General features: G+C 56.9%; 1 protein-coding gene across 1 annotated transcript; it reads left to right on the forward strand.

Annotated features, from left to right (window-relative positions):
- The first annotated feature begins 7,000 nt into the window (after positions 1-7,000).
- Positions 7,001-23,295, forward strand: EFHD2 (EF-hand domain family member D2). Its single transcript, XM_080655933.1, has 4 exons — positions 7,001-7,413; positions 19,310-19,457; positions 20,438-20,572; positions 21,718-23,295. Exons 1-4 carry the CDS (start codon positions 7,100-7,102, stop codon positions 21,847-21,849), a joined length of 729 nt encoding a protein of 242 aa, XP_080512059.1. The 5' UTR covers positions 7,001-7,099; the 3' UTR covers positions 21,850-23,295.
- The last annotated feature ends 1,656 nt before the right edge of the window (positions 23,296-24,951 follow it).

The following is a 24,951-nucleotide window of genomic DNA, read 5'->3' on the forward strand; positions in this document are numbered from 1 at the left end:
TTCCTGTTCTGATCTGCTGCTCTCCTGAAAGGGGATCATTCATTTACTGGGTATGTTGCATGGGAAAGTCTGCCTTTGGCATACACATCCTGTTTTACGGCTTTCTATGGGACCACTGCTGGGTATTCTGTAGCAAGAGCTGCATGCAGCAGTGACCCTATTCTGGAACTTTCTCTCTGCCTTTCAACAGTTGAAGTTCAGTAGCTAATAATAGCAAACCTTTTTTTTCTTTTTAAATATATTTTTACTAGAGGCCCGGTGCACGAAATTCGTGCACGGGCGGGGGGGAGGTGTTCCTCAGCCCGCCTGCACCCTTGCACAATCCGGGACCCCTCAGGGGATGTCTGACTGCCAGTTTCGGACATCCCTCTCGCAATCGGGGACCGCTGGCTCCTAACCGCTTGCCTGCCTGCCTGCCTGATCGCCCGTAACCACTCGCCTGCCTGCCTGCTTGATCGCCCCTAACCACTCGCCTGCATGCCTGATCACCCCTAACCACCTCTGCCTTGGCCCCCACCACCATGGCTTCATTTGGAAGGATGTCCGGAATGACGTCCAGAATGTCATTCGGCTGTCCGGTCTAATTAGCATATTACACTTTTATTATTATAGATTGATTTCAGAGAAAAAGGGAGAGATAGAAACATCAATGATGAGAGAGAAACATTAATCAGCTGCCTCCTGCACAACCCACATTGAGGATGGAGCCCACAATCCAGGCACGTGCCCTGACTGGGAATCAAACCGTAATCTTCTGGTTCATAGGTCGCCACTCAACCACTGATCCACGCCAGTCAGGCAATAGCAAACCTTTTACAGTGCCCTTGGCAAGCCCTCAGACACTGTGCTAAGTATAGTCCAGACTTGGGTCGCACTCACTATGGGTATGACTCCTGTTCTACCTATGAAAACAATGAGTAGGAAGTAACCGGCCCAAGACCAAAAGCGTCAGAACCCAGGCTTCGTACCCTTAACTGCTCCACTGTCTCTCTCTCTTCAGTGAAGTCCAGGACCCAGCAGGCTATCTACTACTCCATGAGGATGGGGTCAGCAAACTTTCCTGTAAAGGGCCAGGCAGTAAAAGCCCTTTTCCTGCAAAGGGCCATTTCGCTTTGAGGACCAGAGAGTCTCTGTCATCACCGCTCAACTCTGCCATCACAACATGAGACCCAAACAAATGAGCATGGCTGTGTTCCAATAAAACTTTATTTATAAACATAGGCAGTGGGCCAGACATGCCGGCCCTATATTAAACTCTCACCCAGACTAGATTATTAATGTCTGCCCAGCTAGAGCCTGCTGCATGGCTACCAGGGAGGCAGATTATCAGCATCTCCACCACGGAGAGCATTTTGAGATTTTACATAAATGTTTTCATTTTAATCCTCTCAAGTGTTCCAGGAGGAGGTAATTATTGCCATTCCATAAACAATGAAAGGTCACCCACTGGGATTTTCAAATTCCTAACCACGACCCCACATCGCCTTTCACCACACCTATGCCTGGACAATTGGGAGTTTGGCCGGTGAGTTTGAACACCTGCTTTCCGCTGGACCCAGCGTGAAAGAGCTGAGTCTTCACCACACACATTCTTCCTCCAGGCCAGCGGTCGCCAACCGGTGGTCCGCAGACCACTGGTGGTCCCTGAGGTCCGAAAGGTTGGCGACCGCTGCTCTAGGCCACCTGGCTCACTAGCCCCCTTCTGAGAGTCACCTGCTCTCCCTAGTTCAGACCTCAGGACAGGTGTCCCTGGCCTAGGCTCGGGGCTCCCTGCCTCTCATCTGACTTCGCCCATCTCTGCGTGGTGCCGATTTTATAATTTCCCTGTCGGTTTCCCAAATTCTCGGGTGCCCCTGCAGCGGCCACATGCGGTGTTTATCTGCACCTTCCACTTATCCCTTCCACCCTGTCTACTGAGCAGAGAGCTCCAGATGACCTCTGGGCCACATTGATGCCCACAGACCAGCAGCCACCGGCCTCAATCTGACGCCGCTGACACTGTCCTCGGAGGAGTAGGGGACGGACACTTGAGAGGCTTGTTTTTTCAGAGCTCCTGTTATCTTTTGTGTTGAGTCATGTGGGTGCATAGAGGTGTCACTTTAGCAGCTTCTCTTTCTTGGCAGTGACCTTGAGACCTGAAAATGGGCCACCGATGCTCTGGAGGGGACACTGAGAAAGCACCCAGTCTGACCCCAACCCCTAGACAGAGCAGACCATCTTGCATTCATTCATCAGTGATTTCTGCCAGGCCAAGCCCCATGCTGGGCACTGAGGAGCCAACGCTGAACCAAAGGGACAGCTCCCTCCCCCAGGAATTTGTGTTGGGCTCAGTGAGGTGGTATCAGATCTGCTTTTTAATCCTCACTGAAGATATGCTTATTGATTTTAGAGAGAGGGGAAGGAGGAGAGAGAGAGAGAGAGAGGGAAAGAGAGAAACAACGATGTGAAAGAGAACATCAATTGGTTGCCTTCCATATATGCCCCCAACTAAGGACCAAACCCACAACCTAGGTATGTGTCCTGACCGGGAATTGAACCCACAACCTATCAGTGTACAGGACTGACACTCTAACCAACTGAGCCACCTGGCCAGGGCAGGGGCAGGGATTTTATCAGCAGCTTCATTGCGGGTGTAATACGTGCTGAGTGCCAGTCCCAGCCACAGGCCATAGCCTCGCCCAGCTCCCCAACATGGGGTCCAACAAATCTCACTCTTCCACTGCCAAGTCCTGCTCCTCCCCTACTCCTGCCCATGACCAGAATTCCAGGACCAGAGCCCGTGCCCAACACACCGAATAAATATGGCTTGATTGCCTGGATGTGGACGCGAACTGCTTTCACGGTGTAATATAACAATCATTATCTGCTGCGCCTATCATTGCCACTTCTGGAAGGGGTCCCCAGGGTACCTCAGGTGCAGCACTGCTGGGTTTTAAGCCACACACACACACACACACACACACACACACACACACCCTTTGAAAGTTTAAAACAGGCTAAAACTCAGGCCATTAAACTTGGACAGTGAACTGCCTAGGATTTAACAGAAGCAGAAAACACTCAGCTTTTCCCCAGCCTGCCCAGCTGAGCATATGCAACTAATTTGAAAGGGGAATCTCAGTTTTCAGGTAGATTCTTCCCTTCCAAGATAACCACAAAAAGAGAGCTCTATAGATAGATGCTCGGTTTCTAATGACCTGCCAATGGGGCCACCGCAGCTGTCCCCAGCACGCCCTTTCCCTCCTGCCCCGCTCAGCGGGCCCCTCAGCGCGAGCCTGACATAGCTCCTTCCCCGTGGCACCCTTCCCATGGCTTCCAGACTCAGCAGGAACTGAGAGAGCCTCTGAGACCCACCAGGCTGTGACCCATTCATTCCCTGTCATCTCCCCTCCAATTGCTCGAGATGCGGACTTGGACTGTCCCTAAATCTTGACCTCTGTGCGTCTTCTCACTCAAGGGTTTCCTGGTGACCATAGAGTGCCTTCGACAATTAATCAGTAAGCTGGTATTTACCAAGTGCGGAGTGTGGGCTGCACTTTGAGCCAACTTTATCTCGGCTGCCTCCCTAATCCCTTCTTGTTTCCCAGCATCTCAGGGTGGAGGGACCACCCAGTTCTGATCGGGCAGATTGGAGTGAATATCTGCCCCATCATCCACCATTTCTCCCCCCTCTATATATATATATATATATATGTGTATATATATATATATATATATATATATGTATATATATATATATATATATATACATATATATATATATATATACACAGATATAGATATGTAGATATAGATATAGAGATAGAGATAGAGATAGAGATAGAGATAGAGATAGAGATAGAGATAGAGATAGAGATAGAGATAGATTTCAGAGAGAAAGAGAGAGGGAGAGAGAGATAAAAACATCAATAATGAGAGAGAATCATTGATCGGCTGCCTCCTGCACGCCCCCTACTGGGGATCGAGCCTGAAACCCAGGCATGTGCCCTTGACTGGAATCAAACCTGGGACCCTTCAGTTCGCAGGCTGACGCTCTATCCACTGAGCCAAACCGGCTAGGATTCTCCCCCTTCTTTTTCAAAGTGCTGTTGTGTTTTTTCATACGACTTTGCCCCTCCCCAAAAGACAGTTACACAAGTGGATGTGGGAGGAAGAAGAGAAACAAGTCGATGATGACTAAGCCAGCCAAGCTGCCTCGCTGCTGGGACGCCGTCAGAATTGGCTCTCGCCGGCCCCGCCTCTGTAAAAATCCTTTGCCGAGGGTGTGATTTTTCCTGAAGATCATTCTTTCCACATGACCAAATGCTGTAACGCGTAAGCAGTCCAGATCGTTTCTCTCTGCCCAAATCCATGCTTGGGGCGCGCCGCCAGGGTCATTCAAAAGCGGTTTCCCTAATGAAGAGGCCACCAAGAGTTCCTGGGAGTTTTACAACCTAGTCAGTGCTCAGCAGTTAGTGTGATTTCTAAATAAATGATTTCAATGAAGTCCAGTAGCCTCAGAATGCTCACAGAAAATGTAGCCCTCCAGCCCCCCACCCTGGCCAGCATGGCTCAGGGGTCAGTGTCGGCCTGCTCACCAGAGGGTCCCGGGTTGGATTCCCAGTCATGGGTACGTACCTGGGTTGCAGGTTCATTCTACCCCAGATCGGGCGGGGTACGTGCAAGAGACAACTAATCGATGGGTCTTTCTCATATTGATGTTTCTCTCCTCTCCCTCTCTCTCCCACCTCTCCCCTCCCTTCCACTCTCTCTAATAATCAGTGGTAAAAAATACCCTCACTCCTTGGGTGAGGATTTAATTGGTTGATTGATGGGTTGATTGATTGATTAAAATAAAATGCAGCCTCCAACAGGCATCTCTGGCTTTAGAGCAGATCAACAGTTGTCTTTTATGGGCAGAGCCCAGCCCAAGGCCTGCAAATGGGGCCAAGCACTGGCAGCGCGAGCTCTCATCCTACAGCCACAGAGCCTCGGAACTCGAAAACCAGGGAACCTGTGTAGAAATCAATCCCAGGTGTTCCAAGGGCTCGCCCTTCCAGGCAGCTTTTCCTGAGCCCTGCCTGTGTATAACGGCAAGTCTGCGAGTACCACTCCCCCTGTTACAAGATGAAATAGGTAATGGTCGGAACTCCCCACCTGTGCATCATGGAGGCTGCCCTGCCTCCCGAGAGTGGTGTCCACACAAGCCAAATAGGTAATTGATCGGGGTGTTTAAGACATACAGCCCGTGGGAATAATTCAAACTAAACAGGTTTTTCACACACGTAAGTTGTTTTTTAAGAACTCAAACCCTCTTCCCTGTGAAAAGTGTGCTCCCACATCAAGCAGATGCAGAGCATTTCATAATAAAGACAGCCCTGCCTCATGCAGACCCATTACAAACCATAGGTTAAGGCAAGTCGAGGTTCATCTGATTTTTTAAAGCTATTAGCCGCTTTGTGAGGAAGGCTAAGAATTTGGCAAACCCCAGCCTCTGTAGACACACTTTTTGAAGTTTCCATCTACACCCTGTCCCTAGTCTTGTGCATTCAATATCAAGCAATCTATTGTACTTCTGTTAGGTCCTTCAAGGTCATGTGGGAGATACAGAAACCTGTCTCCTGCAAGTAGCTGGGTCAAACTGCCCAAGACCAACAGGAACTTCATGCCAAGCCTTAAAAAAACAAAATCATGTCATTTAACCTGAGCTTCTTTATTGAATCCAGAAACAATCTCAAAAATAAGTTAATGAAAATTTCATGTTTTCTCAACGCCAAAGTTTTTTCTTAATTTCGTTCTTTTTAAACTGCCTTTTAAATTAATTCAGCAATATTTTTAAACTCTGGCAAATCGACAAATATCAATCGAGAGTCTGTTTGTTCAAATCACTTTGGAACAGCTGCCCTCCAGGGTGCTGCTGTGCCTCCAGACACGGGTTTCCTAAACCCTGTCCATCTTTTCTCTGCACCTAGGCTGGTGGGCGGGGTTTCTGCATAGGGGTCTTCAGCACCACCCCCCCTAACATTTTAGAGAATAAGCACACCCCTCCTTCTAGATTAATGATTCTCTAACGTCAGAGAGCAGAACCCCCTGGGGTGCTGGTTGACATACAGAGTTCCAGGCTGTACGCCAGAGATCGTGGTTTGTCTGTCTGGATCGGAGGCGGGGACTCTGATTATTAAACATCACCCGCCTCCTACCCGCTCTGCCCCCCGTCGGTTTCTTTGGCTGGAGGTCCACAGCTTTGCAGTTTGAAGGTGACAGGCCAGACCACAGAGAGAAACCGCATCCTGCGAGCCTTTGGAGAGGACGCGTCTCCTCGGAGGCCCTCAGCGAAACAGCGGCATTAAGATCGCTGAAGCAGACAGCGTGGCCCAGCACCTGTTCTGCCAAGTCATCCCTGTGATGAGCTGGGCCAGGGGGAGAGGCCCAGCCCCTTCCCCTTTCGCTCTCCCCCGTGTCTCCGACACCTTTCAGGGCTGAGGCCCAGCCCCATCTCCCTCGCGGCCGCTGGTTCATCCTTTTCTAAAAGATGCAGCAGCTTAAATCTAAACCGGAGGAGGGGGGTCGGGGAGGGGGGGAGACCCTGCTCACCGGGCCCACCTTCTTCATACCCATGCAACCCTCCGTGACAACGCCAGTGTGTAACAACGAGTCGTCTCCATGACAACCGACAGGGTGTCACGGACACAGGATTACGACTCCACCGCGTGGAGATTCCAGAGCAGGGGTTGGGGGCGGCGACCCCCGCAGCCCTGACCCACACCCTCTTCCTTCCCGCGGGGCTCCGGGCCCCAGCCCGACCTCTCCCGCTCAGGGGGCGCAGTGAGAATGGAGACGGGGCTGGATCTTTACGGAGATCCCCATCTCACGGGGTGGATGCTGGCAGGCTCGGCGCCGCCGGCTCACTTCAACCCCAGCGCCTGACTCCAAGCCCGCGCCCGCTGCGCAGGGCCGGGGGCGGGGGCGGGGAGCGGGCGGGCCCCGAGGGGAGCAAGTCCCACCTCCGGGGCGGCGCCAGGCGCGGGGAGTGTCAGGAAGAGGAAGAGCGCGCCAGAGGCGGTGCGGGCGCGCGGCGAGCGAGCAGGGGCCGGCCGAGGCGATCGCCGCGCGGGCCACCATGGCCACGGACGAGCTGGCCAGCAAGCTGAGCCGGCGGCTGCAGATGGAGGACGAGGGCGAGGGCGGCAGCGAGGCCCCCGAGCAGCCCGGCCTGAACGGGGCGGCGGCGGCGGCGGCCGGGGCGCAGGACGAGGCGGCCGAGGCGCTGGGCAGCGCGGACGACGAGCTGAGCGCCAAGCTGCTGCGGCGCGCCGACCTCAACCAGGGCATCGGCGAGCCCCAGTCGCCCAGCCGCCGCGTCTTCAATCCCTACACCGAGTTCAAGGAGTTCTCCAGGAAGCAGATCAAGGACATGGAGAAGATGTTCAAGCAGTGAGTGTCCCCACCACCACCCCGTCAGCCGCCTCGGGCCCCAACCCCGATCACGCGCCGTTGCGGGACCCCTACTGCCAGCCTAGCTCCCCGAATCCCCGCACACCAGGGATGGGGACCCTGCTGCCAGCCTGGCTCCCCGAATCCTGGCACATCAGGGATGGGGACCTGGCGGCCCCTTCCAGATAAACACGAGCTGCAGAACCCTCCACCCCACCAGGCGAATGGGTCTGGGCATCCCCAGGCCCTGGCTCGCGACCCCTCCGCTGCGTGTCGCCGCCCCCAGTGCACCAGACACATGCACAGGAGTGGGGGACCCGGCGGCTCCTTCTAGATCATCACGAGCCCGGGGAGCCCCCACTACCCCTGCTTACATGGCTCTGAACACTCCGGGTCGCTGGCCTAGGACCTGCCCTGTTAGTGATGTTCCCTCCACCATCTGACACTGAGACTGAGGACTCCCTAGGCGTCCCTTTCGCCCCCCACAAGCTACTCGAATTCCCACCCCCACCCCAACACACCCCCCAGCGCCTCAGCAAAGGTAACCATACCCTGCACCCCATGCCACCCACGTTCCTCACCTTGGGGGTCTCTTCATTCCCTCTGCCTGTCTCAGATCCCATCCCCCTCCCCCTGTAGTTATTCAGCACCTGGTAGCCAACTATGATCAAAACCCTTCAGCCCCTCCCACCCCTACCCCCTCCACTCTGTTAGCCAGGACCCTGAACCTTGACCCTCAGGTGGTCTCCCTAGGGAGGAACCCCTCAGTCCCTGCCCCTCCCCATTTTGCAGGTATGTGCAACTTCTCCCTCCCCCCCCCCCACAAATACCTCCTAAGGGCTCAGTCCCCTCCTCTCCCCACACACTGCCCCTCCCTCCTCTTGCCCTCACCCCAACCCCCACCCAGCACCTTTGCCGGCACTGCCCCCCTGCTTCCTATCAGAAAGTCCCATCTCTCCTCACCCCCTCCCCTGTGCCCTCCTTGCTACTATGTGTCCCCTTCCCGCCCCACACAGGGTCCCAGATGCCCACACCTTCCCCACTTCCCAGTTGCTCTCAGCCTTACCCTTCACTCCACATAGTACCCCACCTGTGTTCTCAGCAGGTTGGACAGGCACCCTGGTGGTGGACTTAGCCCTTCCCCCTCAAAAAAACACCCTTACGATCTCTGTTGAAGGAGAGAAAGGGTTCCAGGTCCCCTCTGGTCATCCCTGATTCAACCTAGTTAGGATTGAGATGGTCAGCCACACTCCCCTCTAGCCCCCCTTCCTTTGGCACCCTTCCCACTTCCTGTCCTGCCCTTGGCTTCTAGAGGGGACCCAGCCCAGGAGTCCTGATCTGGAGTGGATTTGGGAGGAAGTGGAGACCAGGTCTAGGGTGGAGGAGTCAGGAGGTCTCTGACCAGGGACAAACAGCCCAAGGCCAGGGAGGGGTGCTGGGCCACCTTGCCCCAGGCAGGAGGTAGAGCCGGCTGGGACTGTGTCTCAGCCACAGACAGCTGGCTGTCCAGCCGGCAAGCAGGAAGCCCAAGAAGGTGGGGTTTTGCAACCTCAGAGCTGGATAAAAACTCTTCCCACTTCTCGCACTTGCTGCAGCTGCTGCTTCTGCATTTGGTCCCAACAACACAGGGGAAGAGGTTTCTGGTTCGCAGGCCTGGAGGGCTGGGTGCCCCATACTTTTCTAGGGGCCATCCTGGGGGAAAACCGTCCTTGACTCCCCTCTGGTCCTCTGCATGCCGGTCCCAGGCCGCCCCCCCCGCCCCCCCCCCCCCCCGGGCGGCTGCCTCTTTGACTCGACTTGTTGGGAGTTCTAAAGTTTCTTCCCAGCCAAAGATTGGCACCGTCAGGAAAGCAAGGAAATCTCCCAACAAGGAAATTTCCAGGATTTCCAGGAGGTGAAGATTTCCAAAATTCTGGCAGGAATAGATTGAAAGTTCCTTGAGCCCAGGATGGGTGTCGCTTCCCTGTCGAGAACTTCCTTGTAGAGGCTGCCCCGGAGTGCAGGCGAGGTTACTCAGCGCAGCCAAGATCCCTGCATCGGTAGCACCAAGGCGCTAAGGAGCTCACTGATTCTCCGAGCCACGGGTTCCGTCATTCCCAGGGCTCAGTTGGGGAGTTTGGGCACAGACGTAACTTGTCAGGATCTGAACCCACCGGGTCTCTGACTCCAACACCCGTGTTCTTCCTTTCCGTGTTTCCCATCACAGCCGTCGGCTTCCACGTGGAAAAACACACTCCTCCAACACCCCTTCCATGTTCATGGGTGATTTCCCGCCTTGTGAACCCACTCAGCACCAGCCCCCTCCTTTGCCCTGGAGCCCTCCTTCTCTTGGGGTTCCACAGCATCCCTCCCCGCTGTCAGGAAAAACATGAGCCGTTTGGGAGAGCCAGCTGCCCCCCAGAGCAGGGCCTTGGGGCCGCGGCTGGGGGGAGTGGTCTCGGTTTGCAGAACAAGCTGGCTTTTTGCAGAGGCTGTTTTTGGTGTTAGTTTGACGAGAACTTTGATGAAGACTTGGGGGAGTGGAACCCTTGCAGGCCGCCTCTTGGCACCACTGCTGCTTGCTGCTGGGGGCGTAGGGAGGGGGGAGGGGCAGGAAGGGGCCAGGGAGCTGGACTTCTAGGGAAGGAAGTGCTGCCCGCCGCCGGGGGCCCTGGCCTGAATGGAAAGCTGCAGATTCTGTATTCAAGGAAACAAGGCTTCACTGTGCCAGCCGAGCCCAGCCCGCCCAGTCCGGTGGTGAGCAGCCAACAGCCAGGCTCTCGTGGAGGACAAAACCCCGTTCTGCTTCTGCTGCCTAAGAGGGGCTGCCACCCGCTGGGTCCCAGCAGGGCCTCAGGACCACAGCCAGGGCTCTGCTGAGCGACTTCCACCCTGGTCCCCAGCTCCCGGGCAGGGAGGGGGGTCCGGCCCTCCTGGGAAGCCGTCCATCAGAGCCCCGTGCAGGAGACAGGAGGTCAGAGGGAGCTGGGAGCCGGCCTTTCCTTGGAGGCCAGGAGCCTGGGTTCTTGTGCCTCTACCCCTGAGTTACCTAGTGTGCCTGCCCTCCCTGGGCCTCAGTCTCCCCACCTGTAAGGGAGCGTGCTCTCTCTGATTATTCGCAAGGGGATTCGTCAGTGACCTTATTACCGAGGGGTCCCGAACCCTTGTAGGTGGCAGAACTGCCTCCCAGGGTCTTCCAGTCCATCCATTCCATGTTCGTCAGCAGATACTTCCTGAGGAGGGAGGTGGGGGAGTGAAGGGGATGGGGAACGTGGGCTCTCCACCCCCATCACTGACCTCATGCCACGGCCATGCGGGTTCCAGCAGGGACAGACCTCGAGGGTAGACTCCAGCCCTTCTCCCCATTTTACAGAAGAGGAAACTGAGACCCAGAAAGGTGTAGTGATTTGCTTGGGGTCACAGGGAGGTTTTCAGTGGCTGAAGCAGAGCATGCTTGTCTGGACAGTGGGGATAATGGTGCCCACTTCTGGGGCTGAAGCTCCGAGGAGGTGACGCATGTAGAGCTCTGGCACAGTGCCGGCACGTGGGTGCACCACGTCAGTGGAGCCTGGACAATCAGTCCTCCCTCCCTGTGCGGGCTCAGGCTGCGTCCACTGTCTCTAATCCACCCTCTCCCCACCCCCCGACCCCAGGGCTGTCTCTGGAACCTCCAGGCAAGGGGGGAAGGCGTGGCCCCAGAGAACGTCAAGGGGGCCCCTCTGGGCTGGCAACAGCCTGCGTGGGACTCTGCAGGGTTTTGTAAACCGAGACCTGCCAGAGACGTAGGCAGCCGTGTAATTCTGAACCGGCTGTGGAATCTGAGGAAGATGCCCTAGTTCCCTGCCTTGCCCAGCCCTGTCCCCAGCCACCTTATCTCATGACCCCTTGCGTCAGAGGCAGGCTTCCCTCTCCTGGACTCCTTTTTCCTCCCACCCCACCCTCCCTCCTCTTCACCTGCTCAGATCCTCGCAGCTCACAGCTCCTCCCCACTCCTTCCTGGAAGGCAGTGTGGTGCAGTGGTTAGGGGAAGGGCCTTTGGACTCTGCAGCTCTGGGTCCTGGGACGGAACACTGAACCCTTTCTGAGCCTCAGTTCCTTACCCCAGAACAGGGAGAGTCACGGCACCCCCCTCACAGGGGTGGCATGTAGTACTTAACGCAGTGCTTGGCACGAAGTAAGTCCATAGTAAGTTCCTGTCACCATCAGCCCCAGCCCTAGCGGTGGTTGTCTGAGCTGTCACCAAGCTGCCTCCGCCTACCCCCAGGGAGCTCCTGGGCTGGCAGCAAGCCTCCTGCTTTGGGCCAGAGTGACAGGGACCCAGCAAGGCAGACGCCCCTGCTGACAGACACTCTGATTGACAGCTCCACGTGGCTTTGATAAATAGCAAAAATGGGGACAGGAATTCATTATCACGTAGTTACGCGGAAGGCAGGGGGCAGAAAAAGGGGAAGAGCAGACAGCGGCTCCGGAGTGGTACAAAAGCGGAACTCCCACGCCCGATCGCTGCTGCCGGCTGGGCGACGGGGCCGGATGCCCAGCTTCTCCGAGCCTCAGTTTCCCTCGGGGCTGCAGAACGTGCCAGGTGAAGTTCTGAGGATTAAGTTCTAAGAGTCCTAAGCCTTTGTAGAGTCCACCATCGGGTCTGGTCTGTGGGTCTTGGGGAACATAGGTGGTGATTCTGAAAAACCTCGAGTCCACTCTTTGGATCACTCATCTAACAGACGTTCCATTAAGAATGTGTGCAAGTCCCACCCAGAAACTGCGGGAAGAACCCCGTTCCTGCCCTTGAGGATCCTGAAGGCCCAGAGAGCAGCGTGCAGAGTGGCCTTTGGGGAGAGAGGATGGACCCACTGGGCTCGAGATGGGAGGTTCCATTTCTTGGTTTCTCCCGCGAGCACTGGCAGTTCTAAGGGAAGGCCATGGCGCTGGGCTCTCCACAGCCAGCCGCTGCCTCCACACCCTCTCCCTGTTCAAGGGAGCCACCAAGGTCACTTACTCCCAAAGGAGCCTATGTGTGTTACTTCAGAAACTGGATTTCATCCTCACACCCACAGTGAGGTGAGTCCTGTCCTTATTATCCCCATTTGCCAGGTGAAGACACTGAGGCTCAAGGAGGTGGCAGGATTAGAACCAGGTCCGGGGAGCTCCAGAGGCCGCGTGAGGGCTGTGTTTATGGTTGGGGGACACGGGGGCTTTCAGAGCCTCAGGGGGAGACCCTCTGGGGCCGTGGTCGGCAAACTCCTTAGTCAACGAGAGCCAAATATCAACAGCACAACGATTGAAATTTCTTTGGAGAGCCACATTTTTTAAACTTAAACTTCTTCTAACGCCACTTCTTCAAAATAGACTCGCCCAGGCCGTGGTATTTTGTGGAAGAGCCACACTCAAGGGGCCAAAGAGCCACATGTGGCTCTTGAGCCACAGTTTGCCGACCACGGCTCTGGGGGATGCAGAGGTGGGACCTCCCACCAGCAGCAGCCCGAAGCTTGACTCTCTGGGGAGAGAGGATTTCCAGCCGCAGTGTTCACCCTCTGCTCGCCCTGCTTCCCTTCTGGTTCTGAGTCACCTTTCTCCTCCCCCAGGGACTTCTAGTTCCCATTTGGTTTGCACCTTCCCGGCAGCCTTCTCTCCTCCCTGTCCTCTGGGCCCAAGGCCGGCTTCAGCTGTCCAGGCTCAGGGGAGGTTAAAGGCCTTTCCTGTAAGGGGAGCCCAACCCAGCCAGAGGAGGGAGTCGCTGCCACCTCAGCAGGGACAGTCCCCACACCCTCCAGCAGCTGAGTTCCCGCTGGCTTCCAGGCAGCCTTCTGCTGCACTGACTTCTGCTTTTCAAGGCCTGCAGAGAAGTCGGGGTTCCGTGTCAGGAAGGAGCCCCCTGCGCTCCCCCTCCCCCCCCCCTCCCCCCGCCAGGTTCCTGGTCTGTGTGGAGACCCAGCGCCCGCCCTCCCCAGCACTCCGCCTTCCTCTGATTGAAAGGGCCACTCCTTTCCAGGCGCCGTATCTCTTTAATCCTCCTTTAACACCCTGTGAGGTTATCATCACCCATTTCACCGATAGGTAGACTGAGCCTCAAGGAGCTTCACAGGACTTGTCCAAAGCGTGAGACAGGGCTTGAAATCCGGTCTGCCTCCACTCCAAGTCCCTTGCTCCCATGGGACCCAGATAGAGCAGCACCCGCATCGCTCGGGAGCTGGTAGAAACGCAGATGCCCAGGTGCCGCCCCAGATCTACTGGATCAGAATCTGCATTTTAACCAGATCCACCGGGTGTGCATGTTGTTAAGAGCAGGCAGGGAGGGAGGTGGTTTAGGGTGCGCTGGCAGGAAACCCACCGCTGACACTAGGGGTGGAGGGTGTTGCCCCTCCCGGGCCAGTGTGAAGTGGTTGAGCCCCGACTTAGGATGTTCCCCAGCCCCGACAGCCCCCAGCAGGTTGCCATCAGCCTCGGGTCTCCCACTTGATCCTCAGAGCAGCCCGTGCCCACGCACACACACCCTTGGCTGACGCAGGGCAACAGGTTACCTTTCAGATTCTGCAGATCAGACAAGAGGAAGTGGTGAGCAGCTGGGTTTTCCCTGCATGAGTCAGGCAGTCTCTGGGGGCGTGCGCGACGGATGGGCACTGCCAGGCCGTCATCACCCAGCATGTGCGCGTCCACCCTCGTGGGGGGAGGCCGCAGGGCCAGGCTGGCTACATGTAACAGCAAAGCCAGGATTGTTCTCTCTGGCAGAACTTTCCTGCCCCAAGGGACCTAGTTCCCATTTTGTAGGGCAAAGAGTAAAGGCCTAGGAGCAAGTGGGGCCGCCCCAGACAAGATGGGGGAGGACCAGGTCTGTGAATGCTGAGACAAAGCCAGGTGGGCCTGGGGGGTGAGGGAGGGAGACGGGTTCTTGGTCCTGGACTCCTGTGGGCAGAGGGGCCATCAGCAAAGGCCTAGGACGGGAATCAGAAGAGACAGATTGGGGTCCCCTGTGTGCAGGAGCTGCCATAGCTCCTCACCTGCCATCGGGCTGTGCAGCTCAGCTGATGGATGGGGAGGGTCGTGTGTGAGGGTCAGCTTTCTACTGCAGTTCCTAAGCCAAAGGGCTGCCTGAAGGAGGCAGGGAGCCTCCCGTCCTCCGTATATTTAAGACCCCAAGCGGGAAAACCGCATTTAGAATCTGACCCTCACAAATGGCTACATGAGGTGGCCTCCAGTATCCCTGCCCCAACCTGGGCTTCTCTGCTACAGAGTCTGTAGGCATCAGAATGCAGCCTAGCAGTTAAAAGTGCGTGTTTTCCAATAGGCCTGGGTTCGGACCCCAGCTATGTTCTTGTGAACTGTGGCTTCAGCCAAGTCACTTCCACCCTGAGCCTCAGTCTCTTCATCTGTATTATGGGGATATTTATGCCTGCTTCACAGTTCTTGTGAGGATCTGATTCAGGACACTTGCACAGTGCCTGGCACATAGTAAGTGCTCAGTAAAGAGTAGACACTAATAATATTCTTATGAAATGGGGGCGATACTGCCCACCCCCATGACTCCTAGTTATCAGAACGACGGGGGGGGGGGCGGGGGGGGCGGGGTAGGGCAGGAGGAAGGGGAGGGGGAGGGGAGCAGTAGCCAGCCAGTGGGACCTGCTCTTCCCAAAGGGCAAAGTCGCCTGGGTGGTGCTGGCTGTGCCGCTTTCAAGGACAGATGGGAGGGGATTTTGTCACCAGCATCCGGGGCAGCAGCTGCCGCCCTCCCTGTTGAGAACTATTCAGGGGGAGGCGGGGAGGAATGTGGGCGCGGTGCCAGGTGCAGCCACCTCCCTCCAGTGCTGGAGAAAAGTGCTGAGCTCCCAGCCCCGGAGCTTTGTTGCCAGTCTTGCCAATGGATTTGGGCTTCCCAGGCAGGCCCCATGCCAGGCTCTCAGCCCAGCCTCCCCTAGCCCTGCAAACTTGAGAATTCAGGACCCTCCATGGGACCAGGAAGAAGAGGGAGGCAGGCAGGCAGGAAGGGAGGACAGATTTTGGAATCTTGCGATCTGCCAACTGTGTGACCCTGGGCTGGTTGCTGCCCGCTCTGGGCCCCAGTGTCCCCCATAACATGAAGGGGGTAGACCAGGCTATTCAGATGGCTCTCCTGTGCCAACTCTTTCCCTGGATCCTCTGAGCCACCTGCAGCCTCCGTTCCAGCTCAGGGAGAGGGCTGATGGATGAGAGGCCCTCCCCAGCCAGGGGGATGCCTGTTGCCCTCCTGCCTAGAACATGGTTCTCTCCTGTGTGGCCAGTCGCCCACCTGCTGTGGCACAGTGACAGTCTCTGCCTTTGTCGCTTCCCTCCCTGTAGGAGGAGGGACAGGGGAATAATCTAGGGCCGGGACTCCTACCTCCCCCAGGGGCGGGGTCTTTGAGTCAGGCCTAGTGGGGGAAGTGGTGGGACCTTCAGAGGAGGGGGAGATGCTGGAGGGACCTCGGGGACATCTTGCCCACCCCCTGCCTCCCGGCCAGTCTACGACAGGCATGTCCGCCCAGCCATGCACCATCAGGCCTGGTACCAGGGGAGAAGCCGCTGTAATTTTTATTATCATTAATGTTATTGTCACCATTATGTGCAAAGTACTTAACATAGTGTCTGGCTCTCAAAAGGTTCTCCATGGCCACTGTTATTATAATGACGTTAGCAGCTTTTAACCACTTACTGTGTATGAGGCATTTTATATCTATAATCTCATTTAATCTTTGATCCTAAAGGTAGATATTAACAATAATAGATTTATTTTATTTTTTAATTATTTATTTGTATTAATTAAGTGCTTACCATAGGCCAGGATCTGTGCTAAGGGTCTCTTTTAACCCTTTCCTCAATCCTGAGACGGGTCCTCTGATACCCAGGATGGGAAAATTGAGGTTTTCAGGGACAGGTGATTTGACCAGGGTCACCCAGCCAGCAGGTGGCAGGTCAGAGGTTCAGACCCAGGTCAGTCTCAGCAGAGTAGATGTGAGTGCAACCCTTCAAGGTCATCTTCAGGTTAACCCTGGTACCTGGCTGAGCCCACCACGTCAGAGCCCAGGGCACATGTGGGTGCCTGCTCCCCGGGGATCTCATGGGAACAGCCTTCTCCAATGTCACCTCTGGGGGCCCAGCTCCCACCCCAGCACCTGGCCTCTCCCTGACCTCCATCACTCCCCCCCACCCCCACCACCCCCGCCTGGCTATCAATCCACTGGCACTTTGGCCAGTCCCTGCATTGCCCCCTGGGGGCTGGAGCCTGCCCAGGATGAGGCCCAGGCTCAGTAATTGATCGGCCTTTGATTGATGCAGGCGGCGGTTCAAGCTGTGGTTTAGGCTGCAGCCCAGCCAGGCCCAGGAGCTGCCAGAGACCAAGAAATCCAGAGCCCAAGTTTCCGTCCAAGTGTGGACACTTTATCTGCACTTCCTCTGAAACTGAGCCACCACTGGCTGCGGGAGAAACCCGGCCGTGTGAGCAGTAAATAAAACTGGGCCCAGGAGAGGGTGGGGTGGCAGAGAGTGGAGTGTGGGAATCGGAGGGGGGCGGTTCAAATCCCCGGCCTGCTGGTTCTCGGGCCAGTGCCTTCACCTCTGCAGCCCTGGTTCCCTCCTCAGTCCCATGGGGACATACTGCTGACCTCCCAGGATGGCTGAGCGCAGGGGGTGTAAAGAGAACGTGCCTGCTACATAGTAGGAGCTTGCTAAAGGTAACTACATCTTGTTATAGGGGTGGTGGCTGCCATTTCTGGAGCCAGCTCTATATGCAGGTGCTGAGTGCTGGCGTGTCGGAACCCAGCCCTCACAGTGACCCTGTGAGAGTCGCCAGGATGGCAGAAGGTCTCAGCCTTGGCTGGAGGCTTACATGGCACCGGCTGCCGGAACCCAGGCAGCCTGCACTGGCCCTGACATGCCCCTGACCTTCACTGGAGCCCAAGTTCAGGAAGCAGTAGGAGCCTTGTTTTCCTAGGAGGGGTGTCTCTAGGAAAGCTGATGTCCTTGCCAGGCTGTTTCCAACCTATCACTAAGGGCCATGCCAGCCGCCACCCGGCCCCTTCCCAACTGGCAAACAGGCTCCAAAGATGGAAGGAGGGGCCGCTGCATGACCCTTGCCCCCCAAAAGGTTCCTCCAGCTCTAAGTAGAGCCTGGACCATGGGATCATGGACCTGCCCAACCCTCCAGACTCCCACAACCCTCTACACACTCGCATCTGCTTCCAGCCCAGCTATGGCCACTACCCTAGGGACCGCTGGCCCGTCTGTCCCCATTCCACCCGCTCGCATGGTGGGGAGGAGGCCTCAGGATCCTGTGTTCCCTGTGCCGCACCATTTCCAACCACTGACTCACTTGCTCGGGAACTATTTATACCCCTTGCACAAATGCTCCGCTCAGCGCTCCAGGCAGGCGTCTCTGTTCTGCTGGCAGCCCCAGGACATGTGGAGGGGGGCTGGGCCCAGAGCAAACGTGCAGGTTTATGAGCCTGATGCGTTGTGGGGGGAGGGGATAGCCCAGCTCTTTTTTTTTTTACTGCTGTGTGACCTTGGGCAGGACACTGAGCCTCTCTGAGCCTCCATTATAAAATACTTGTTTTTAACATTTTTTATTGATTTCAGAGAGGAAAGGAGAGAGAGAGAGAGGCAGAAACCTCAATGATGAGACAGAATTATCCATCGGCTGCCTCCCGCACGCCCCCGGGGATGGAGCCCGCAACCCGGGCATGTGCCCTGACTGGGAATCGAACCGTGACCTCCTGGTTCAGAGGTGGATGCTCAGCCACTGAGCCATGCCGGCCGGGCCAAAATAAGGTTATTTTGAGAATTAAGTAAAACAGAGTATGTCAAGTTCCTGGCACAAGGACAGATTTCTAAGAGTGGTTGCTATTAGATATCCGAAGTCGTGTGAAGTTCATGTGTAACCAGAGAAGGGAAGGGGGCTGGGGAGCCCTGAGGACGGCAGAGGATTGAGGTGTGTGTTTAGGTAGCAATGTCCAGTCTTCAGCACATCGGTTTCTGGAACTCGGCCCTCTGTCTCCCAGCCAGCTTGAGGCCTTGGGGACTGCACCAGGTTTCTTTAGGCTCAGAAGGCCCATTCTCCCAGCCCAGCAGGAGACAGGCAGGCTGCGTCTGCTCAGCCTGCTAGAGGGCCCGGCTGGTCTGTGCAAACAACACCCACGTCTGCCGAGCTGCGCGCTCCACCGCAGCGCCTCCCCTGCAGGGGGCCGGGGCCAGGTCTGGAGGCCAGCTCCCACCCGGGCTCTTACACAGGAGGCCAGTTGAGAGGGACGCTTAGACTCCACTCCCCACCCCATCCTGTCTGTGCCGGGCCCTGGGTGGTAGAAAGAGACCTGAACCGTCATCTAATCACGGCTCGCTGCAGGCGCTCTGCACAGCTCGGTCCCTGAGCACACCCAGCCGCCCTCCGGGAAAATGACTAGTGGCCCTCCCTCCTGTGACCTCTGGGCCTGCCCTGTGACACGTGGCACCTTCTGCCTCCCTCCTGGAAGGGGGCATGGATAGGAGAGAGATGGGGCAAGATGCCCCTCAGATAACCCTGGAAATGGTCAGTGAGTGCTAACCTGAGAGCCCACCCCCACCCACAATCCGTACCCCCATGGTATTGTGAACTTCTTCTCCCTGCTTGTTCATATCTCAGGCAGGACAGAGGGGCTATGGTTTCAGCTTCCTCGTACAGCAGGCTTGCCCAAAACAGTACTGTTTAACATGCAGGAGGCCACCAGGCCATGTAGTGAGTTCCCCATCATCAGACGTAACCAAGCACTAGTTGGGCCATAGATCAGGACTCCGCCTGGGCTGAGGTCCCCTTCAGCTGTGATGGGATGACATGTTGGTGGGAGGTGCCCTCTGAGCCCTGACTCTGGCTTGTGACCGCTCTGCCTGGTCCAGTATGCGGTGTCAGGATGTTAGACCTGTCTCCTTGTGCTCACAGATATGACGCCGGCCGGGATGGCTTCATCGACCTGATGGAGCTAAAACTCATGATGGAGAAACTTGGAGCCCCCCAGACCCATCTGGGCCTGAAAAACATGATCAAGGAGGTGGACGAGGACTTTGACAGCAAGCTCAGCTTCCGGGAGGTGAGACCCCTCTTTGCCATTGAGTGGCATTGTCCTTGAACACAGGGCATTTGTCTTAAGTGAGGAGGGACGTCCATTTCTTCATGTCGTGAGCACTTCACGGGGTGACTTCTGTATACCCGACCCTGTGTGGGCTCTGGAGGTGCAGCGAAGGCCCTGTGCCCCACCAGTCCTAGAGTGTAGAGTGGGAGAAGCCAGCGTGAAATGACACGATGCTGTGACTCAGGAGGAGAGGGGGCAGGCGGAGGGAGTGACAGGTGCTGCGGGTCCGAGAGGAGCGGAGGACTGGGGCACTTCGCACTCCAGATCTCGCTCAGGCCTCACTCTGAGACAGGACCCACGGGCAGGCCTGTCCTGTGGAGGGGGAAACGGGCCCCACCAGTGGCAGTGGATCGCAGGCAGCATAGGGTTAAATGCCAGCAGGGAAGGGGGCCTCCAAAGAGCAGGGGCCAGGCCTTGGAGAACTCGCAGGAAGCAAAGAGGAGGCGGGGCAAGAGAAAGGGGCGGGCAGTACAGGGTGAGGGTTTGGACTCAGGACGTGTGTTCAGATCCTTCGTCCATTTCTGGGGCTGAGATTTGGGGCAGCTTTCTTCTTGTCCCTGAACCTTCCTCATTCTGTAAAGCGGACACCGTCATGTCCTGTTAAGACTCAGTGAATGGGATGTAGAGTGAATTAGTCTGGGGAACGTTGGAGACTACGTTAAGAGGTAACCCCAGGCTGAGTCATCAAGACTCTTGATAGCAACTGAGTGTGGACAAGCAGGCCTGCCGTAGCCCCGCATCCTGGGAGGGCAGGAGCTGGGTCCCCTAGTCGCCCATTGTACAGATGGGCAGACCGAGGCCCAGAGCGGAAAGGGAGAACCCAGACCTCCGGCTCCCAGTCCCGTGAGCACACCTCCTTTCTCCCAGGGAGGCCGGGCCGGGGCTGGGGGGCTCCTTTTCCTCTCGCCCTGATGCCCCTGCTTTTCTCCCCGCCGCAGTTCCTCCTGATTTTCCGCAAGGCGGCCGCTGGGGAGCTGCAGGAGGACAGCGGGCTGCACGTGCTGGCCCGCCTCTCCGAGATCGACGTCTCCACCGAGGGCGTCAAGGGGGCCAAGAGCTTCTTTGAGGCCAAGGTGAGGAATAGGAGGAAGTCCCGAGCCCAGGGTGCTGCCCTGACCCTGGCTCAAGGCCGGGGGTGGCCGGGGTGTAATAGGCCCTGGGTTAGCTCGAGGGTTAGCAATCCTTCCTGCCCTGAGAGGCTGCAGGCGGGAGATGGGGAGCTGACGCCCGGGCTATGATCCTTTCCCGCTGCCCCTGAGGTGGATGAGGGGTGTGTACTTTTTTTGTTTGTTTTTTTAAATATATTTTGTTGAGTTTTTACAGAGAGGAAGGGAGAGGGATAGAGAGTTAGAAACATCGATGAGAGAGAAACATTGATCAGCTGCCTCCTGCACACCCCCCACTGGGGATGTGCCCGCAACCAAGGTACATGCCCTTGACCAGAATCGAACCTGGGACCCTTCAGTCCACAGGCTGACGCTCTATCCACTGAGCCAAACCGGTTTCGGCAAGGGGGTGTGTACTTTTGAAGAGGGGACAGTGGCCCTTGACCACTGACTCAGGACTGGGCCTTAAACGGTAGGCCCAGAGACAGCAGAGCAGGCCCAGAAACACACCCTGGCTCCTGGGGCCTCTGGGAGACTTTGGCCCCGCCTGGAGGAAGTATGGCGCACCCCAGAGGCCACTTACATGCACAGCACCCTTCCAGCACACGCTCAGATGGAGGGGAGCTCAGACGGAGGGGACCGGGGTTCCTGGATCCTGCCCTCCTAGGGCCGGGATACCCGCCTTCCCTTGTTTCTCCCTCTTCCCATGTTAGCCAAGGACATTCATTCAAAGGTCGCCTTCCGCCTCCTTCTGGGCTTCTGGGGTTGAGGGGGTGTTCAGGTCCATTGGTGGGACCCTGTGCAGCTGTCTCCCCGGGACAGGAAACAGGTTAACGATGCAGCATCAGAAGCTCCCACGTATAGGACCGTGCTGTGCAGCAGCCGCTGAACCTGTGTTATCTCTTTCAGCGAATCCACCAGGTCAGCGTTACTGAGCATCAGGCTCTAAATGGAGAAACTGAGGCTCCAGAAGTGACTGTAGAGCCCAGCCCAGGGTAGTGAGAGTGAGAGGGGGAGCTGTGTGGGCATTGCTGGGCGGACCCCAGAGAAAGCCCACGTGGAGCCTTGGAGACCCCTGCAGCCCTCAGCCGTCTCCTCCTCCCTCCACCCAGGTCCAGGCCATCAACGTGTCCAGCCGCTTCGAGGAGGAGATCAAGGCGGAGCAGGAGGAGCGGAAGAAGCAGGCGGAGGAGATGAAGCAGCGGAAGGCGGCCTTCAAGGAGCTGCAGTCCACCTTCAAATAGCCGGGGCTGGGCCCCTTCTGGCTGGCAAGGGAGGTTGAGGGGGGCGGGCAGAGTGGAGGCTGAGCTGGGATCCTCCCTGTGTCTGAAGGGACCATACTGAAACCTACAAACGTCTGTGAACACAGCCCGTCGAGGGTCTTGCAGGGGTAGCCTGGACTCTCCCGCGCTCTGCCATGTTCCTGAGGCCGTGCCCCCAGCGCTGGCTCCCTGCCTGGCCCAGCCCCCCCTGCGTCCCTGCCTCTCTTGCACCCCTGGCTGTCCCCTGCTTGCTCCAGCGCTGCTCTCTGCCCGTGAGCCTGCCCGCCACCCACGCCTCTCCCTGCCACCTCCTCTCCTGCCCAGAGGCCACCTGCCCTTAACCGGCAGGCTGCACCGCCCCTTCCTAGACTGGGGGAGCGACAGATGGCAAGAATTTCGGCTGGCTCATAGAGAGGGACCTCAGGGTGCTCCACGCCCTGCACCTGTTCCTCCAGCCCCGCCTCCTCCCTACTGGCATTGGGGGGGGGGGGGGCGGGCGGGGAAAGGCTTCTATTTTTGTGAAGGGACCCAGGCCCTGGCACCCCACGCAACCCCAGTGCTGGGCCCAGCCAGGCAGGGTGAGGGGACAGCTGTGTCAATCTACCTCACTCTCACAGCCATGGCAGGGAAGGCTCTGGGGGCAGAACACCACCCTAGTCCCCCGGGGACAACCTGAGGGCCCCAGGGGGCTCTGGAGAGAGCAGTGGGGGTCAGGGGCGCCCCTCACAGGAAGGAAACCAGTGGCGTCTCCCTCTCCAGGAGGCGCCCAGAAGTGCTTTAAGAGGTTTGCACGGACCAGGCAGTGGGGAGCAGGGGACCACCCTGGGCCTTTCACACCCTCCTTCCCCAGAGTGACTTTCACCGCCTTGTCACCAGCGACGGGACTATCCTGTCACCCCCACCCCGAGGAAGCATGGGGATCCCAGCCCCCCTGTGCCGCCGGCCCGGTCCCGCGCAGCCCCCATGTGCTTGCTCACGTGTGTGCGTGTCTGTGTGTGTCTGTTGCTGTGTCGTGAAGCTGTGCCCGTCACTCAGTCCCAACCAGTGAATGGCCACCGAGGCCACAGTTATGCAACTTTCGGTGTGTGTCACGACAGCGTCCCTGCTGTTCGGGCCCGATAACTTTATTTTAGTAAAAATGCCCCAAGAGTCTAAGAAGCTCCCGTCGGACATGCAGAGGTTTTATTTTTTTGGCCTTAGAATCTACAGAAACTGGGGGCACTGACCCCCGGAGGCAGCCCTGGCCCTGGATTGCGTTTGCCTTAGCGGATCTGTTTACACAGATGAATATAAGAAGTTCTTTTTCTTTGGCTTATTGCTTCTTTTTTTCTCCCTTCTCACTCCTTCCCACCCCCCCCCCCCAAAGAGCTACTTCTTCATTCGGTGGTACAATTATTTTTTTTTAACTAAAATAAGATAAAAATTCTATATTCTTATGTGCGTGTGGTTCTTGTCGGTTGGTGGGGAGGGAGGGAGGGAGAAGGGGGAGCGGGCTGAGGTCACCTGGGTGCCAGGGGGCTCCTGTGTCATGTCAGAAGCCAGGGATAAGGGACCCTTTCTAATGGGAGAGGTGGAGTCTGATGTCCACCTGCTATCACTTGATACAGATGAACTCATTTAATCCTCACAACCAGCCCATGGCGGGGATGCTATTTCTTTCCCAGACAAGAGCAGGGCAACCCAGAAAATGTCCCAGAGGCACACAGGCAAGCAGGGTGCAGGCCAGGGCCACTGAGCCCCCAGCCCGTGTCCCCAGCCAGTTCAGGGGGGCATACATGTCCATGGGGCCATGGTGCACATCAGTGTAGCTGGAAGTGGCATCAAAGCCATTGAGATTCTAGATTGATGTACTCTCAAGCCCCACCCCCTCCACCCCGCCACACACACACACACAGATACCCCAAGCTCCCCAACCTCGCACACAGGCGGGGGTAGTGGGGTGATGAGGACAGAGCCAGGGTACTCCCTGTATGACTTTGGACAGATCAGTATCACACTGGGTCTCAGCCTCCCCATCTGTGCGATGCAAGGGTGGGCTAAGGTCCCAAGGCCTTCCCAGCCCTCTGGTTTCCAAGTAGAGCAGCCCCTCTCCCAGGTCCAACCTAGGGTCCCTGGACTTTGGGTTTAGGCTGGGCATTACTGCCCCTGGGTGGACATCGGTGGTACTACAGAAGCCAGGATGCCCTGAGCCTGCACTGTCCCATGCCAGGGCCTTCCCCAATGGGTCTCAGCTGGGAGGGGGCCCTGCACAAGACCCCCCTGACTCCCAGCCTGGGCAGAGGGCACAGGCTGAGGAATGAAGAAGCCCGAGGTGATTTGGGGATCAAGAGTGAGAAGGGAGCCCTAGCCGGTTGTGCTCAGGGGATAGAGCGTCGGCTTGTGGACTGAAGGGTCCCAGGTTCGATTCTGGTCAAGGGCACATGCCCGGGTTGCCGGCTCGGTCCCCAGTAGGAGGTAGCCAATCAATCAATGATTCTCTCTCATCATTGATCATTGATGTTTCTATCTCTCCCTCTCCCTTTCTGAAATCAATATATATATATTTAGAAAGTGAGAAGGGAGACAGCTCCTTAAAACCCTCCCCTGATCCCATTTCTCAGTAAGCCTTCCCCCCACTGAGTCCTGGCCACAAACCCCTCACAGCCCCCAGACCCTCTCTGAACTCCCAGTATTCCATCCTGGGTTTGCAGGGAGTGGGGGTTGTTTTTTTAAATCCTTACCCAGACAGAGAGAAATACCGATGTGAGAGAAACACATCAATTGGTTGCCTCCTGCATGAGCCCTGATCAGGGGCCGGGCCAGGAATGATCCCGCAGCCGAGGTACGTGCCCTTGACCGGAATCGAACCCGGGACCCTTCAGTCCGCAGGCCTACACTCTATCCACTGAGCCCAAACGGCTAGGGCCATCCTGTTTTAAGGAGAAACCCTGCCAGCCCCAAGGCCCGCCCCCTTAGGGACCTCACCTGAGATGTAACAGCTGCCACCAGCACGCCCTGTCCCAGCAGCGAGGAGATATGGTCCCCAATCAATGGCACCTGCTGTTTTTCAGACTCACCACTGCCTCCCTGACCTTGGCCTGCTTC

This window comes from Plecotus auritus, assembly GCF_963455305.1.
Source record: "Plecotus auritus genome assembly, chromosome: 2".
In the NCBI taxonomy this organism is placed as follows: Eukaryota; Metazoa; Chordata; class Mammalia; order Chiroptera; family Vespertilionidae; genus Plecotus; species Plecotus auritus.